Genomic DNA, 14,795 nt, shown 5'->3' on the forward strand with positions numbered 1-14,795 from the left:
TCTACTATCCATGATATCAAGTTTTGAAAACATTATGCATTCTTATTCCGGTTATTAGCCTAGATTTACTATGTGATGCACACAGCATACAAGTATAGACTGGGTCGCCTGAATTGGAACGAAACATCTCATGTTTGTTTTGAAAAACGGTTTGCTACTCGCAAGTAGGTTAAAATGTGGATTTGCCACCCTCAGGTGGGTTTTGAAAACATGATGATTTGCCACTCTCAAGTGGGCTTAAAACTCACAATTGATGAATTGTTCCAATCCAAATAACCCAACCTTCACCCACAAGCATTCAGGCAGGTATATCACATAAGCAATTAGCCTAATGTTAAGCACGCTATCATGGCAGTCACTCACACACATGCAGGGATGCTAAAGCATAAACACTTACCGAGTACTCCAAGCCAAAACAGAAACTAGTTAGAAATCAATGCATGATCCTAACTATACAGAAATGCCTAATGTAACACATGCAAAAATGTAACTACAATAGGCTCGGTTATTCTAAGATGGCATATGATGATGCTACAGCTAACATGTATTCAATTTGGAATTGAAATACAAATGCAGTTAGTATGATGCGCCGAGCCCTAGTGCATGCAAGACAGATGAATGATGCAAACATGCAAGCATAAGTATGCTAATTGAAACATGCCCTAATCTAACCATCATAAGCTGGTAAATAAAAGGGAGAAAGACGTAGGGTTGGAAGACATACATCACACGCACGCACACTTATTACAATTGTGCCCTCGCTCGGAGGGTCCGAATAAATAATACAGTCCGAATAATAATTATAGTCCGAAAAACCCTAATTAATTAACAATTTAACTAGGAAAGCAAGTAAATTAGCATGCAAATCCATGGACCGCCTCAGCTCTGTTCCGAATGATGAATGATACATGCTTGAGTTGCCTTGCACGGAAATCCATTGCGATGCCTTGATTCGCCTCTGTTTGCAATTAATGCCGGAATGCTGTGCAAGGCTTTAGAAAGCTACTGATTTCTGATTTGCTGCAACAGAGAGCAAGAAAGGGGCACAGCAAAGTATTTTTACATATGTATGCATGGCTACTCTTCAGGGAGTGTAGTCCTCGATCCTCTTGTCACCTATCACGCATCTCAATGCATGATGGCCGAGGAGTCGAATTGCACGACTCGATGTGAAATGAATGCACATATAAACACAACAAGACTTAAACTCCATCATGGGTAATCCGGAGTGTCGGCGACCAGGAATTGAGACACTTTCTGTCACTCGGAATACGAAACATCCCTTATTTTCTGTGCTTGGGCTAACTCTTATCCCAAACACAATACAAATGAGATGGCATACACAATGCTCGATGTAACATGGCATACACAATGCTCTAACACGCAACTCAGCATACACAATGCTATGGACCAAAATGGCATACACATTGCACGATGGATTTACACTAACATGAGTGGACCTCAGCCACACTTATATCAGTGGCCATTAGATGAAAATGAGACAACCGAAATGTGTGCACACATGCACGAATACCAAGGACCGAACCTAAGGCATGGAATGCCACTCTACCAAAGCATGGCAAGGATAAAACATGACATGGAATAACATAAATTATAGCTCTAAAAAAGCATGAAATATGGTCCCGAAACATGCAAATATGGCACACAATGCAAGCTAGGGGGCCCGGGTACCAAAACTAGTGAAGTGCGTTACACTAAAGGTACCCAAAGCAATGCCCCAAAGGCAAAAATAACCCCAAACAAACCCGAGGCAGGTCTGAAACAGTGGGGAAATGGCCTAAAATGATGGCTCGGAATGCAGCGAAATGGAGCTCATTCAATGGTCGGTAAACAAGGCATACAAGTCCGACTCTCAAACACATTTAAAGAGATGAAAACATGGCAACCTGGCATTCAAACAAGCTCTGAAATGTGATGAATAATAGGCTCAAAACATGAGCACACCTCAGTATATGCATGGAATGGATCTCAAAACTCAAAGCTAAGCATGGACCTTGAACTACAGGCATGCAAAACTAACATCATTCGACCACAAGACCCAAAAACAGAGCTAGGGCAGTCCAAAATAAGTACATTATCAGTTTAAGGCATCGCCAAAATATGCTAGAATCAATGGCCTATAAAGCATGCAAAGAAAGCTAGTGAACCACGAGTTGTTCTACAACTATATGAAGCATATGAGGGCTCACCCAACCAGCTAAAAATAGAAGTATTTTATGCCAAAATATGCCCAAATAGCCACTGAAACTCAGTCAACACATGCAAGAATGATGAGCCCCTTTGGAAAGGCATGCGAGGGGTTGTTCTACACATACATGATAGACAAACAAAAGGGCAAAACCGCCTTTGGAAATAAGTTATGACAGCCCTAAAACTCACCAAAAAGGCCCTGAAATTAGTCTAGGAAGCATTCAATGAAAGGTCCTCTTGAAAGGCCTTGAGGAGGATTGTTCCACACATGCATGAGGGACACAAAATATGGTCAAAGAGGCTCCGGACAGAGCTAAGGCAGACCTTGAAACTCACCAAATTGGGCCTAAAAAGTGACTTCACAACATGCAAGTAAGGGGCCCTTTGGAAGGCCAAAAGGGCCAACAAACAAGACAAGGAGAGAGGGGGTCACCCCCTTCTGATTTTATCTCTCAAAAACACATCTAAGCCATTGAAAATCCACTGGATTTCAGTTGCGAAGAGGCCAAACCAAGGCCAATGCGAATGCTCTAATGCATAACCCTAATCATGAGGAAATGAAGCATGCCAAGAGGAAGATGACCCCAAACAGAAAAATGACTTTAATCAAACTTCAAGAGGGGCTCAAAATAAGACCTTTTTTAGTTCATGGAAAATCTCTAAAATGCTTGCAAGTAAGGCTTAGATATCATGCAAAATAAGCCCTAAAAGAGAGATGAAGCATACAAGGATGTAGAAGACCTCAAAATGAAAAGTATCCTTATTCAAACTTCAAGAGGAGCTCAAAATAAGACACTCTATAGTTTATAATAAAACCCATAAATGCTTGCAAATAGTGCTAAGCTATGGAGCAAAATAATGCAAGAAAATGGGAAATGGAGACTTACCCTTGTAGCACAGCAATGCAGCAACTTTTGGACCAAGTTGGTGAACCTTCAACCCCTGAAAATCAGTCCCAAAGTGCTGGAATGGATGGTAGAGGTGGTAGGCTATGAGGTGTGGTGCAAATGGTGCAAGAATATTAGGGTTTGGAGCTTGGAATAGTGAGCTATGGAGGGAGAGGTGTATAAGCCTTAAACAAAATGGTTCAACCCCTCTAATGGAAGAGGAGGGCCTCTCTTATAGAGAAGAGAGGCCAAAGCTTCTCTTGGAAGCTTCAAATATCCTCCATACACGTGTATGGAGGATGGTCCAAATGCCCCCCAGCTGGCACAGCTGTGATGCATTCAGAGAGAGCAAAAAGCAAGAAGCAGGCTGACCAGTTAAGGTGGCCGGCCCTGGTCAGCCGGCCACTCCCCCTGGTCGGCTAACCAGGGGTCAAAAGGGTTATTGAGAAATGCTGGTCGGCCATACCAAAAAGGTGGCCTCCTAGATGAGTGCAACACAGCTGTATGGTGGAAAACTAGAAAATGTGACCTAGGAGAGAGGAAAACCAGCTTTTTAGCAAGGTTGAAAAGGGTCAAGAAGAAATACTGGTTGGCCTACCCATATTGGTGGCCTCCCAGATGAGCACGACACAATGGTGGTATGAAAAACCAGAAATTATGGCTCAAAAGTGAGAAAAACCAGCTTTCTGTCAGAAAAATCAGCTTTGGGAGAGAGAAAAAGAGAAAACTGGTTTCCAAGGGGAAAAGGTGGCCTCCCACCATACTACCACATCCCTAGCAATGAAAATAGGGTCCCTGCCAAAAATGAACCCTAACCGATGCAAAACGAGGGTTCGGGGGCCAAAACGCGCGGTCTGGGGCCCCAAAAACAAGCTGTTAAGCACCAGAGGTGGCGTACGACCACGAAGGTGGTCTCCCAGGCCACAGTGTCCCTCTAAAGAGAGGAAACAAGGTGTGTGCCAAAAACCGGAGCAAACGGAGGTAGTCAAGCGGTCCCGAACCAAGGCGCACGGCCGACGGCTCCGAAAATCGGAAACTGGTCTCCAAACGGAAAAAATGGCCTACAACCACGAAACGTAGCCTACGGCCACTGAGAGATGGTCTACGAGACCTCTCTCTCCCTTCGAGAAGAGAAAATAGGACCTGGTTCGCAAACTGAGGCAAAGCACAAAAGAGCCTCGAAGTTCGGAGGCAAGGCTCGCAGCTGAGACTCCGCAACCTCAGAACGAGCACAGTATGCAACATCACCGAGCGCTCAGTTGGTGACGTCTGAGTCTTAAGGTCGGTCAAAAATGGGGTGTCTATATGCATTCTCAGTGAAATTCGAGGTGAGCCAGACGTGCATTGGCCGCCCAAATTAGGAGACACACAGAGAGGCTTTAACTCGAGGTACCGCTGCATCTTCCATGAAGAAAGGGGACACCGAATGGAGGACTACGTGTCGCTCAAGCAACACTTGGAGGAGCTGGTTGCAGCTGGGCATTTGGATTAGTATATTGACGGGGAAATAAGGGTTTTTCCATAAGGATAAGCCAAGCCAAATGGACTTGCCGCCTTGGATGCGACGCCCCAAGGAGTAATCAATGTTATTCGTGGCATCATTGAGTTGGCGCGGGTTTGCGAGCTGAGGGGGATGATCAAGAAGGCTGAACACATAAGGGAAGTGCTCTCAGTTCAGCCCGCCATGAAGAAAGGGAAGACTGAGATAAAGGACGTCTTAACTTTTTCAAGCAAGGACTTGGAAGGAAGTCAAACACCTCATAATGACAACTTAGTTGTGACACTTTGCGTCAAAGACTTCGACATCAAAAGAATTCTGGTTGACCAGGGGTGTTCGGTCGAGATCATGTACTATGACGCATTCAAACAAATGAAGTTGGTGGACAAAGGCTTGGCTCTAGCAACGTCTCCTTTGGTTGGCTTCAACTCTCAACCAGAATGGCCAATCGAAAAAATCATATTGCCAGACAAAGCTGGGTCAGTCACGAAGTAAGTGGAATTCTGGGTGCTTAAGGTCCCATCAACCTACAACCTAATCTTAGTAAAGGGCTGGTTGCACGCCATGCAAGTAATAGCGTTGACTTATCACCAGGTCCTGCGCTTTCCTGCACTAGCCGGATAAGTAGAAGAGGTTTGGGGGGACCAAGTAATGGCAAAACAATACTTTGTCGCAGTGAATGGCAGCCAGGCTGCCAAGGGCTTTGTCCAAATGATAAAAGGGCCAGAAGGAAAGGAAGTCCTAGAAGATGTGGGAAGAAAAGCCGAAGAGAAATCGGTTGAAGATTTGGTGGAAGTACGCGTTGATGAGAATGATCCAAATAAGTTCTTTCTCTTGGGATCATCTTTGTCTAGCGCCAAGTGACTCAACTATGTCAACTTTTTGGTTTCCAACATTGAGGCCTTTGCGTGGACGCCTTACGATATGCCTGGCATCGACCCTAGCTTCATTTACCACCAGTTGAATGTCTTTCCAAATACACGACTGGTCATTCAGAGAACGTGGCACTCGGCCTTGCACCATGCCGAGGTAGTGGCAGAGGAGGTCAAGAACTTGCTGGAAACTGGGGCAATTGAAGAAGTGCAATATCCCAGATGGATCTCTAACACGGTGGTAGTACCAAAGAAGAATGGTAAATAGCGGGTGTGCGTCAATTATAAGACAGTCAACCGTGCGTGCCCAAAGGACAACTTCCCTCTCCCAAGAATCGACCAGCTGGTAGATCTAACTGCTGGCCATCAGAGGTTTAGCTTCCTGGACGGATATCGCAGCTACCACCAGATCGCCATGTACAAACCAGACTGAGAGACCACTTCATTCACCACTCAAAGAGGCTTGTACTGTTACAAGGGCATGCCATTTCGGTATCAAAAATGCCAGGGCAACTTTTCAGATGATGGTAACCAAAATGTTCGCTTCTCTTCTTGGCCGCACTATGGAAGCTTACATTGACGACATAGTGGTCAAGAGCAAAGACAAGTCCCAATACCTAGCCCACCTAGCAGAAATGTTTTCCATACTCAAACATCATAAGCTACGTTTAAATGCCTCCAGGTGTGCGTTCGGAGTGGGAATCGAAAAAATTCTAGGTTTTTTGGTCACCAACCGAGGAATCGAAACCGACCCTTCCCAGATTAAAACAATACAAGAACTGGAGCAGCCAAACTCCACGAAAGACATCCAACATCTCGCCGGAATGGCAGCTACGCTGAATAGATTTATCAGCCGATCTTTAGATCGTTGCAGACCCTTTTTCAAAACTTTGAAAGCCAAGTTCTTTTGGGATGACGAGTGCGACCACGCACTGGCAGATCTGAAAGTATACCTTTCCTCAGCCCCAATCTTGGTCACAACACAACCGGGTGAAGAGTTGTATCTCTACTTGGCAGTTTCTCAGCACGCGGTAAGCACTGTCCATGTTCGTGCTGAGGGAATCCAGCACCTCCCTATTTTTTACGTTAGCAAGACACTGCACCTAGCCAAATTGAGATATCTGCCACTTGAAATATTGGCTTTGGCTCTTGTGATGACCTCTAGAAAGTTGGCGCACTATTTTCATGCCCACACAATAATAGCGCTAACCGAATTTCTGCTAAAGGTGCTCTTTGAGAAGGTAGACTTCACCGGCAGAATTTTGAAGTGGGCCGTAGAGTTGGGACGATACGACATCAAGTTCCAACCGTGCACTGCTATCAAAGCTCAAGCCCTTACTGACTTCGTAGCGGAATTTGCTTCTTGAACACACCCTGTTTGCCTTGTCGATTTGGCAAACGCGAACTTGGGGCAGCCTACGGCTCCGATAGTAGGAATAAGTAGTGGACAACAAGTAGCAGAACGACATGATAAAGCCGAGCAAAAAATGGAAGAACCGGCCAATTTATCGAAATACGAGCTCGATGGAGGTGCAATAAAGAATCAAACTAAGTCGACCAGTCCCTTGGAGTTGAGGAACTCTCAAATCCCTCCGACTGCTGGAAGTTGTTCATTGGCGAGATGTGGAGGCTCTTCGTCGATGGGACCTGCAATAGACATGGCGCCGAGCTACGGGTCGTGTTGACATCTCTAGATGGGATGACCATTGAGCATGCTATGACACTTGGTTTTCCAGCATCCAACAATGAGGCGGAATATGATGCCCTTCTCACCGGATTGAAGAGTGCTTTGAGAATGAAGGCATTAGAACTTATGGTATTCAAGGACTCCAAGCTGGTGATTAATCAGGTCTCCAGGGAATATAAGGCCAGGGATGAAAGAATGGCTAAGTATCAAGCGCTGGTATGCGCAGAGATAAAAAAGTTTGCTGCAATAAGAATGAAACAAATTAACCACGAAGAAAACAATGCAGCCGATGAATTGGCCGGCCTAGCATCTATGCAAACAACTTTTCCCAATCCTTTGATGATAGAATCTTACCCTGACCGAGCATTGAGGAACCGGAGGCGCTTGAAGTACTCTACGCCGACTTGGGTCCATCTTGGATGGATCCAATCATCACCTTCTTGAAGGATTGAATTCTATCCACTGAAAAGAAGGAGGCCAACAAGATCAAGGCCAAGTCAGAGCAGCTTTGGCTCTCTCCGTCTGGCACCGTGTACAAGAAATCTTTCACTGGGCCATACCTGAAGTGTGTCCACCCTAGCAAGTTGAAGCTTTCTTCTTTGAGATTCGTGAAGGCATCTACGGAAACCATATTGGGGGTAGATCTTTGGCTTACTGAGCAATTTTTCAGGGTTATTGGTGGCTGTAAATGTAGGTCAACGCGCAGAAATATGTTCACAAATGCAAAAAATGTCAAAAATTCGCTCACCAAATCCACCAATCGGCCAGAGAGTTACTCCCCCTTACAAGTCCTTGGCCATTTGCGCGTTGGGGGCTAGACATTGTAAGACCGCTTCCAACCGCTCCAGGCAATCGCTAATTTTTCATCGCTATTACGGACTACTTCACTAAGTGGGTAGAGGCAGAGCCGTTGGCCACCATCAAGGAAAAGGATGTAAAAAAGTTTGTCTGCCAGAATGTTATCACTCGCTTCGGCATCCCAAAAGCCCTCATTTCGGATAATGACACGCAATTCGACGGGAAACTCTTTCGTGGATTTTATGAGGAGTTAAAGATTGAATTTTACAACTCTACACCGGCCTACCCCCAGTCGAATGGTTAAGCCGAATCGTCAAACAAAACCATCTTGGACGGGCTGAAAAAGCAACTGGAGAAGGCCAAAGGGAGGTGGACTGAAGAACTTCCCAATGTGCTTTGGGCATACCGCACTACACCAAGATGCTCAACCGGGGAAACTCCATTCGCCCTTAGGGTTGTTCAAAAATCCGTTCAAACTGGTAATCCGGATCGAACCAGACCAAATCATACGGTTTGGTTCGGTTATATTAAGAACCGGTTCGATTTCAGTTTAAGAAATATGAGAACTGTAAAAACAGTTCGGTTAATGGATTTTATGAAAAAACCATGGTTCGAACCGAACCAAATTTTAAAAGATATATTTAGATATATATAATATCAAGTTTTATTTTAATTAATTGGTTTTTTGTAATTTTAATGATCTTAGGATGATATAGATATGTAATGTTGAGTAATGCCTTAATATTATTAGTTTTTATGATGAGTTAAATATAATTAGTTTGAGTAATAATTTTGTTAATATTAACAATTTATTCTTGTAAATGGAAATTTTGGGAATCGTGAACCAAACCGAAACCGAACTGTTATTTCGGTTTAGTTCTGGTCCGGTTTTACAAGTGTAATGGTTTTGTCTGGTTCTCAAAATCATAGAATCGTTAGGATCGGTTCGGTTCTTGGATTTTCTCAAAACCGAACCAATCTAGACTGTGTACACCCCTATTTGCCATGACTTACGGTATGGAGGCAGTCATACAATTGGAAATCGGCATGCCAACTATCCGATCCTAAAGTTTTGAACCAGACTTTAACAATGAAACTGTAGCCTGTAGACACCCCATTTTTGACCGTCCTCAAGACTCGGACGTCACCGCTTGAACACTCGGTGATTATCCTTGTTTGTGTTTGTTTGGAGTTCCCGGAGGTTTTGGCTCTCGCGCCCTACCTCAGAATCTCCGAACTTGACCGTTCAGTGTCCGGTTTTGCACCGAACACTTGTGTTTTGCCTTGGAAGGGCAGGGTAGGGCTTGTAGACCATCCCCACCCATCACCGGCAGTGGCTAGAGGCCACCGGCTGGTTTTTGCTGCCACCGGCAAAATAGTTTGCCGGTCGGCACTATTTGTTGCCGGTCAGCACTTTTTTGTGCCGGTCGGCACTTTGTTTGGCCAAGATGGCATTTTTTGCCGGCCGATTGCTGTTCATCTGCTTTTGCAGATATTTTAGGACAGCTGTATAACTTTTGCTCCCCTCCATACACGTGTATGGAGGGATCTCCCTCTTGCAAAGCTTGTTTGATAAGCTTTACAAGAGGCTTATAGAGAGGGCTCTCTCTAAGGCTTAGAGGGAGGCTTAGACATTTTAGAGAGAAAAAAAGACAGAGAAGAGCTCTGGTTTTCTAGGGTTAGGGTTAGACATACACAATCTATCTCTCTTTCCCTCCCATTTTGCACACTAGGTGTTTTGTGCCTTACTATTGCACACAAACACCTAGTGTTTCACCTTCCTCTTAAGATTAGAGTTCTAAGGGGTTGTTCTTGAGTTTCTTGACTGATTTGGAGCCAAAGGAGGCCATTGGTGCATCCTTGTTGAAGAGGACTACAAGGGTAAGAAACTTGCACCTTTATTCCCCATTCTTGCATCAATTTTATACCTATCTTAGAGCTGTTTTTGTGATTATTGTATAACATAAAAAAGTTCTATTTTTAAGCCCTCTTTATTGTTTATTAAGAGTGTTTTGTTGTTTGAGGGGTGTTGACCACCCTTAGGCCCCAAAAGGCCTCATTTTGAGCCATTTTGTGCTAGCTCCGGGATTTTGGTTTTGAGGTCTCTTCACCACTGAAATCTTGAGGGATTTCAGTGGTAAAGATGATGCTTTGAAGTCCCAAGAAGGAGAGGGCCACCCCCTCTCCTTGTTGTCCTTGAAAAGGGCACATTTTGGCCTCTTAAAGAAGCCTATGCTTGAGTGTGTGTTGAGCATGTTTGGTTTGTTTTTCATGCTTATATATCCATGATATAACATGATTTCAAGTTGGTTTTGGAACCTTATGCATGTTTAGCATAGTTGCCATGTAACGCCTTATTTGTGCCTTAACATGTTCTAGGTTGTTAGCCTTTGTTGGAGCATGTTTTAGGCTTGCATTTGTGAAGTTTATGTGCTTATTTTGCCATTCTTTAGCTCTGACCATAGTCGTTTGGGTTGATCTTTGCATGCATTATATAGCTCCTTTGCATTTGGGCTTGTTGGCCTTGAGTATGTGCATGTGTAGCATGCCATCTTTGCATTGTTTTGGTGATTTGGGATCATTCTATATGTCATTTCAGTCCCATTTCCATGCTTGTTTGATTGTCTTGCATGCCTCTTTAATGCTTTGAAAGCATATGTTGTATGCTCCATGTTTTGACCATAGTGCATGCCTTGAAATTGAGCCATCTAGACGCCATCTAAGTGGTCTTTTAGGCCTCATGTTATGAGCTAAAAACCTGTTTTAGGTTGTTCAATGCATGCCATGTTTGTTGTGATAAACACGCTTCAAAGCTTCATGACTTGCTTCAAGTGCTTAGACCATGCTTACATGCATTTGCTTGTCTTGCTTAATATGATTTAGCATCATTTTATGACATGATTTCAATGCTTAGGTTGCATGCTAGTTGCTCTCGTTTATCCCTTTTAAGTGTGCTTGAGGGTTGTTTAAATTGTGCCCAAGTGTAGGCCTTCCACCATGTGTATGTGTGCATGTGTTTTGGCTTCTTGTTTTGGTCATTATGGCTACTGTTTTGGGCCTTATTAGAGCTGCCCAAATCACATATAAGTCCATCTTGACATTGGTTAGCATTGCCATATGCATGCTTGTATGCTTGCATAAGTGTTTTGCCATGTCATGTTGCATCCTTAGCTTGTATGCCTAGGTTGCATTGCATCTCGCATGCATTCCTTGTCCCTTGACTTGTGTGATAGGGATTGGGAGTTTTGTTTGATTGGTGTGCATACATTTGAAACCAAAGTTGCATACTTGGTTCTTTGGGCCATCATGCATGGAAATGCGTGATTGGTGGTCCGAGAACCAAGGCACATGTCCCTTTGAGTCATCACAATGATAAGAGACATGGTTGATGCATACATGCCTTGAAATATGCTGCCATGCCTTGTTTTGCCCTTTGTTGCTGTGAGTTGCAGGTTCTGCAGAAATACTCTGCCGACCGGCAGTGTAATGTGCCGACCGGCACATTTTTCTCTGCCGACAGGCCCTATTTTGTGCCGATGTCCATACTACACTGCCGGTGGAAGTTTCATCTAGCCGGTGGTGATCCCCTCTGTCCAAGGATGTAGTCCTGAGGTTTTGACAACCTCCAGAGCAGGAAAGGAAGGAAAACAGAGGCAGCTTGCGCATGGTGGCGCGTTTCCCGAGACGCTTTCCTGCTTTAATTAATTAGTTAATTTGTTAATTAATTAATTTGTAATATTAATTAGCTTGCGTAGTTAGTTAATTTGTAATATTTATTTGGTCCCTCCGAGCGAGGGCAAATCTGTAATAAGTGTGCGTGGGTGTGTGTATGTCTTCCAACCTCACGTCTTTCTTACCTTTTACTTACCTGCTTTGATGGTTAGTATTAGGTCACGTTTAATTTAGCATACCTTATGCTATGCATGTGTGCATCCACGCATTTGTATTGCATGCACTAGGCTCGGTGCATCACGCTAACTGTATCAATACTTCAATTCCCAAACTGAATACGTGATAATTGTGCATTTTCACATGACATGTTTAGGATAGCCGAGCCTATCTTAGCGACATTTTGTATGCGATGCATTAGGCACTTCACATGGACTTGGATCATGCATGATCACTAACAAGTTCTTTGTTTCGGCACGGAGTACTATGTAAGCATTTCCGCTTTAGCATATCGCATGAGTGTGAATGTTGCCATAACAGCATGCTTAACATGTGGCTAGATGCTTATGTGTTAAACTGTTTTGAATGCCTGTGGGTGAAGGCCGGATTGTTTGAGTTGGAAAAACTCGTTGAAATCCGTATTTTAGCCTACTTGCGAGTAGCAAATTCCAAAGCATTTTCAAACCAAACGGATATGCAATGTTTATTTCCAAATTAGGCAATCTAGTCTATACTTGTTTGCTGTGCGCATAACATAGTAATTCTAGGCTAATAAATGGAATAAGAACACGTAAAGTTTTCAAAAACGGATATCATGGTTAGTAGAGGCCGGTCTTCGGACCGGGCGAAAGGGGGTGCTCATAGCTGACCTTCCCCGATCGTACCCAAGCTCCCGAGCCGAGACAACTCCGGTGATGACGGACATGTGGCCTTCGGCACCGAGTCAGGGTTTCCTAAATTCTCCCATTTTAAAATATTTAGGTGGCGACTCTGTATCTGGCAAAGCAGTCCATGTTTGGCACTACTTTTTCAAAAATCTGTTTCTCAAAACGATTTGCCAGATTTGGACTCTTTGGTTCAGATTAAGAACCGTGACACAAATCGAGTCCGAACTGTAGCGCGAGGCCCCACGCGGGCGCTGTTACAGTTTCTGGCGACTCTGCTGGGGATGTTTAGAGAGCTTGACTCAAACTCGTGATATCCTGTTTTGACTTCATTTATGTGTTTCTTTGCATTGCATGTGCATTGGTGCGCCTAGGAACACAGTGTTTGCCATCTGCCATTCCTGAACGGTTTGCCGGAGGCTTGTCTTGTCAAGGCATGTCCATAAGGCTGACCGGCTATGGGCTCTGACAGCATGGGAACACAAACCCCGGTTTACCGGGGCACCCTTTTTGACCATTCGACCTAGTGCATATTCGGAATCCATAGTGACCATTCCAAGCTAGGACAGGTTGCTTACCCGATTATAGGTTGTTTGAAACCGCTGCGTGCGTAGTGAAACCCTAGTTCCTGACAAAATAGGACAGGGAAACCCTACCCCAACATAGGGGTGTTTTGGCTCTCTCTTACTTGCTATGTGCTTTTAGAGTGTATCTCTACAGGAATGTACATACCAGTTTGCAAGTTTGGGGCATCAGGCCTAAGGGCATTGGTATCAGAATTTGAGAATCAGTTATCCGCGGGTATCAGATTCAGTATTTTGGGGAACAGAAATCTGGGAACAGTGATCAGCAGTAGGGAACAGTTGTTCGGCTACACCCGTGTTTGATCAGTTTGGGCTGAAGTGCTGTCTGTTTTTCTTTCAATTCAGAGAGTTGCAGAGTTGATATAGAACAACCAGTGTCCCCCCCTTTGCGGAGGCAGGATTTATGGCGGCACAAAGTTCAGAAGAAATTGTGGTTATGACAGCCGCACCGGAGCAGGGAACCACTCCGCAGAATGAAGCCAGCATCAGTATGTCATATCCGCCCAGGTCGCCCGTTGTGCACCCGGTTTGGGCTCCCCAGTTATACCAGGCTCGTGAGCCCACCACCTTCGAATTGATGGGGATGATAGGCGATCTCCAAAGGTCTGTGGCAGACCTCGCCTATGGAATGTCGGCTTCACCACCAGCGGCACCGTATGCCGGGAATTTTGTACCACAGGAGCCCCCGCTACTGGGGCGGATTGTGATAGAGCTCAGCCAGCCAGAGGTGGCTTCTGGCTATAGCCACGATATGTCAGCACTAACCCCGACCCTCGATCAGGCTGAGGCCAAAGGAAAGGACAAGGCAAAGGTAGATGCCGACCCTATTGAACAACTGCTGTGGGCAGTCGAGGCTCTGAAGGCCAGAGGGATGAACAAGCAACAAACATCCGCAATAGTGACCAAAGCTATAGATGATGCTTTCCCCGCTCCAACCAAAGGCAGTTCAAGCCAGGCAGAAAACCGGGATGGGCCCCGTCATGCCCAAACAGTTCCTGTTGTTCCCAACCCTGCACCGAGAAAGGTTCAAAAAGCCAAGGCAGCGCCAGCTGATCCTTTCGCCAGCGCGTCTGGCAAGAATCCTCAAACTGCAAAGTACCTACCTCGAGGGCGCAGAGTCTTTCACGACCTCCACATGCCTTTGTCTAGGGCATTGTTGATATTGGCGAAGAATGGGCATCTTAAGCCTTTGGAGCCCCGACCGCTCCCGAAGAATCTCCCCGCCACCCATGATGCTACCTTGTACTGCGCGTACCATCAACAGTCCGGTCACAGTACCGATGGATGTTCCCGCCTTCGTCATGAAGTGCAGGATTTGATTGATAATAAGGTTATCCTACCGCCCACCCCAGGCAAGCCCGTCACCACTCAGTTGTTGGATTTCGAGGGCTCAGATACTGCGAGTATGTAAAATGAACTGCCTGCGGGCAACATTTGGTGTGTTTTTGAAGCGTCTGGCACGCATTTTTGAGCATCGGTGAGACCGAGTTTTGTAAATCCTGGCTTGGATGTCGAGTCAGTCTTTTGTTTTGAGTCTGTCTCTCTGTCTTGAGTCAGTCTTTTTCTGCTTAAGTGGCTGTCTTGTTGTATCGAGTCAGTCCCCGTTGTATATAATACCAGGTGATTCTGGGGTTGTTGCCTCGAACACCGTTTTGTTTTGTAATTATTATCTGTTTTTGTTTTGAGTCTGTCTCTACCAAGGGGC

The 14,795-nt window shown here is 44.9% G+C and overlaps 1 protein-coding gene across 1 annotated transcript; it reads left to right on the forward strand.

The window, feature by feature from the left end:
• The first annotated feature begins 4,731 nt into the window (after positions 1-4,731).
• On the forward strand, positions 4,732-5,460 carry LOC145822841 (uncharacterized). Its single transcript, XM_082921181.1, has 2 exons — positions 4,732-5,087; positions 5,283-5,460. Exons 1-2 carry the CDS (start codon positions 4,732-4,734, stop codon positions 5,458-5,460), a joined length of 534 nt encoding a protein of 177 aa, XP_082777307.1.
• Positions 5,461-14,795: the final 9,335 nt, after the last annotated feature.

This window comes from Camellia sinensis, chromosome 1 (genome assembly GCF_055761805.1).
Source record: "Camellia sinensis isolate YWXY chromosome 1, ASM5576180v1, whole genome shotgun sequence".
Taxonomy (NCBI): Eukaryota; Viridiplantae; Streptophyta; class Magnoliopsida; order Ericales; family Theaceae; genus Camellia; species Camellia sinensis.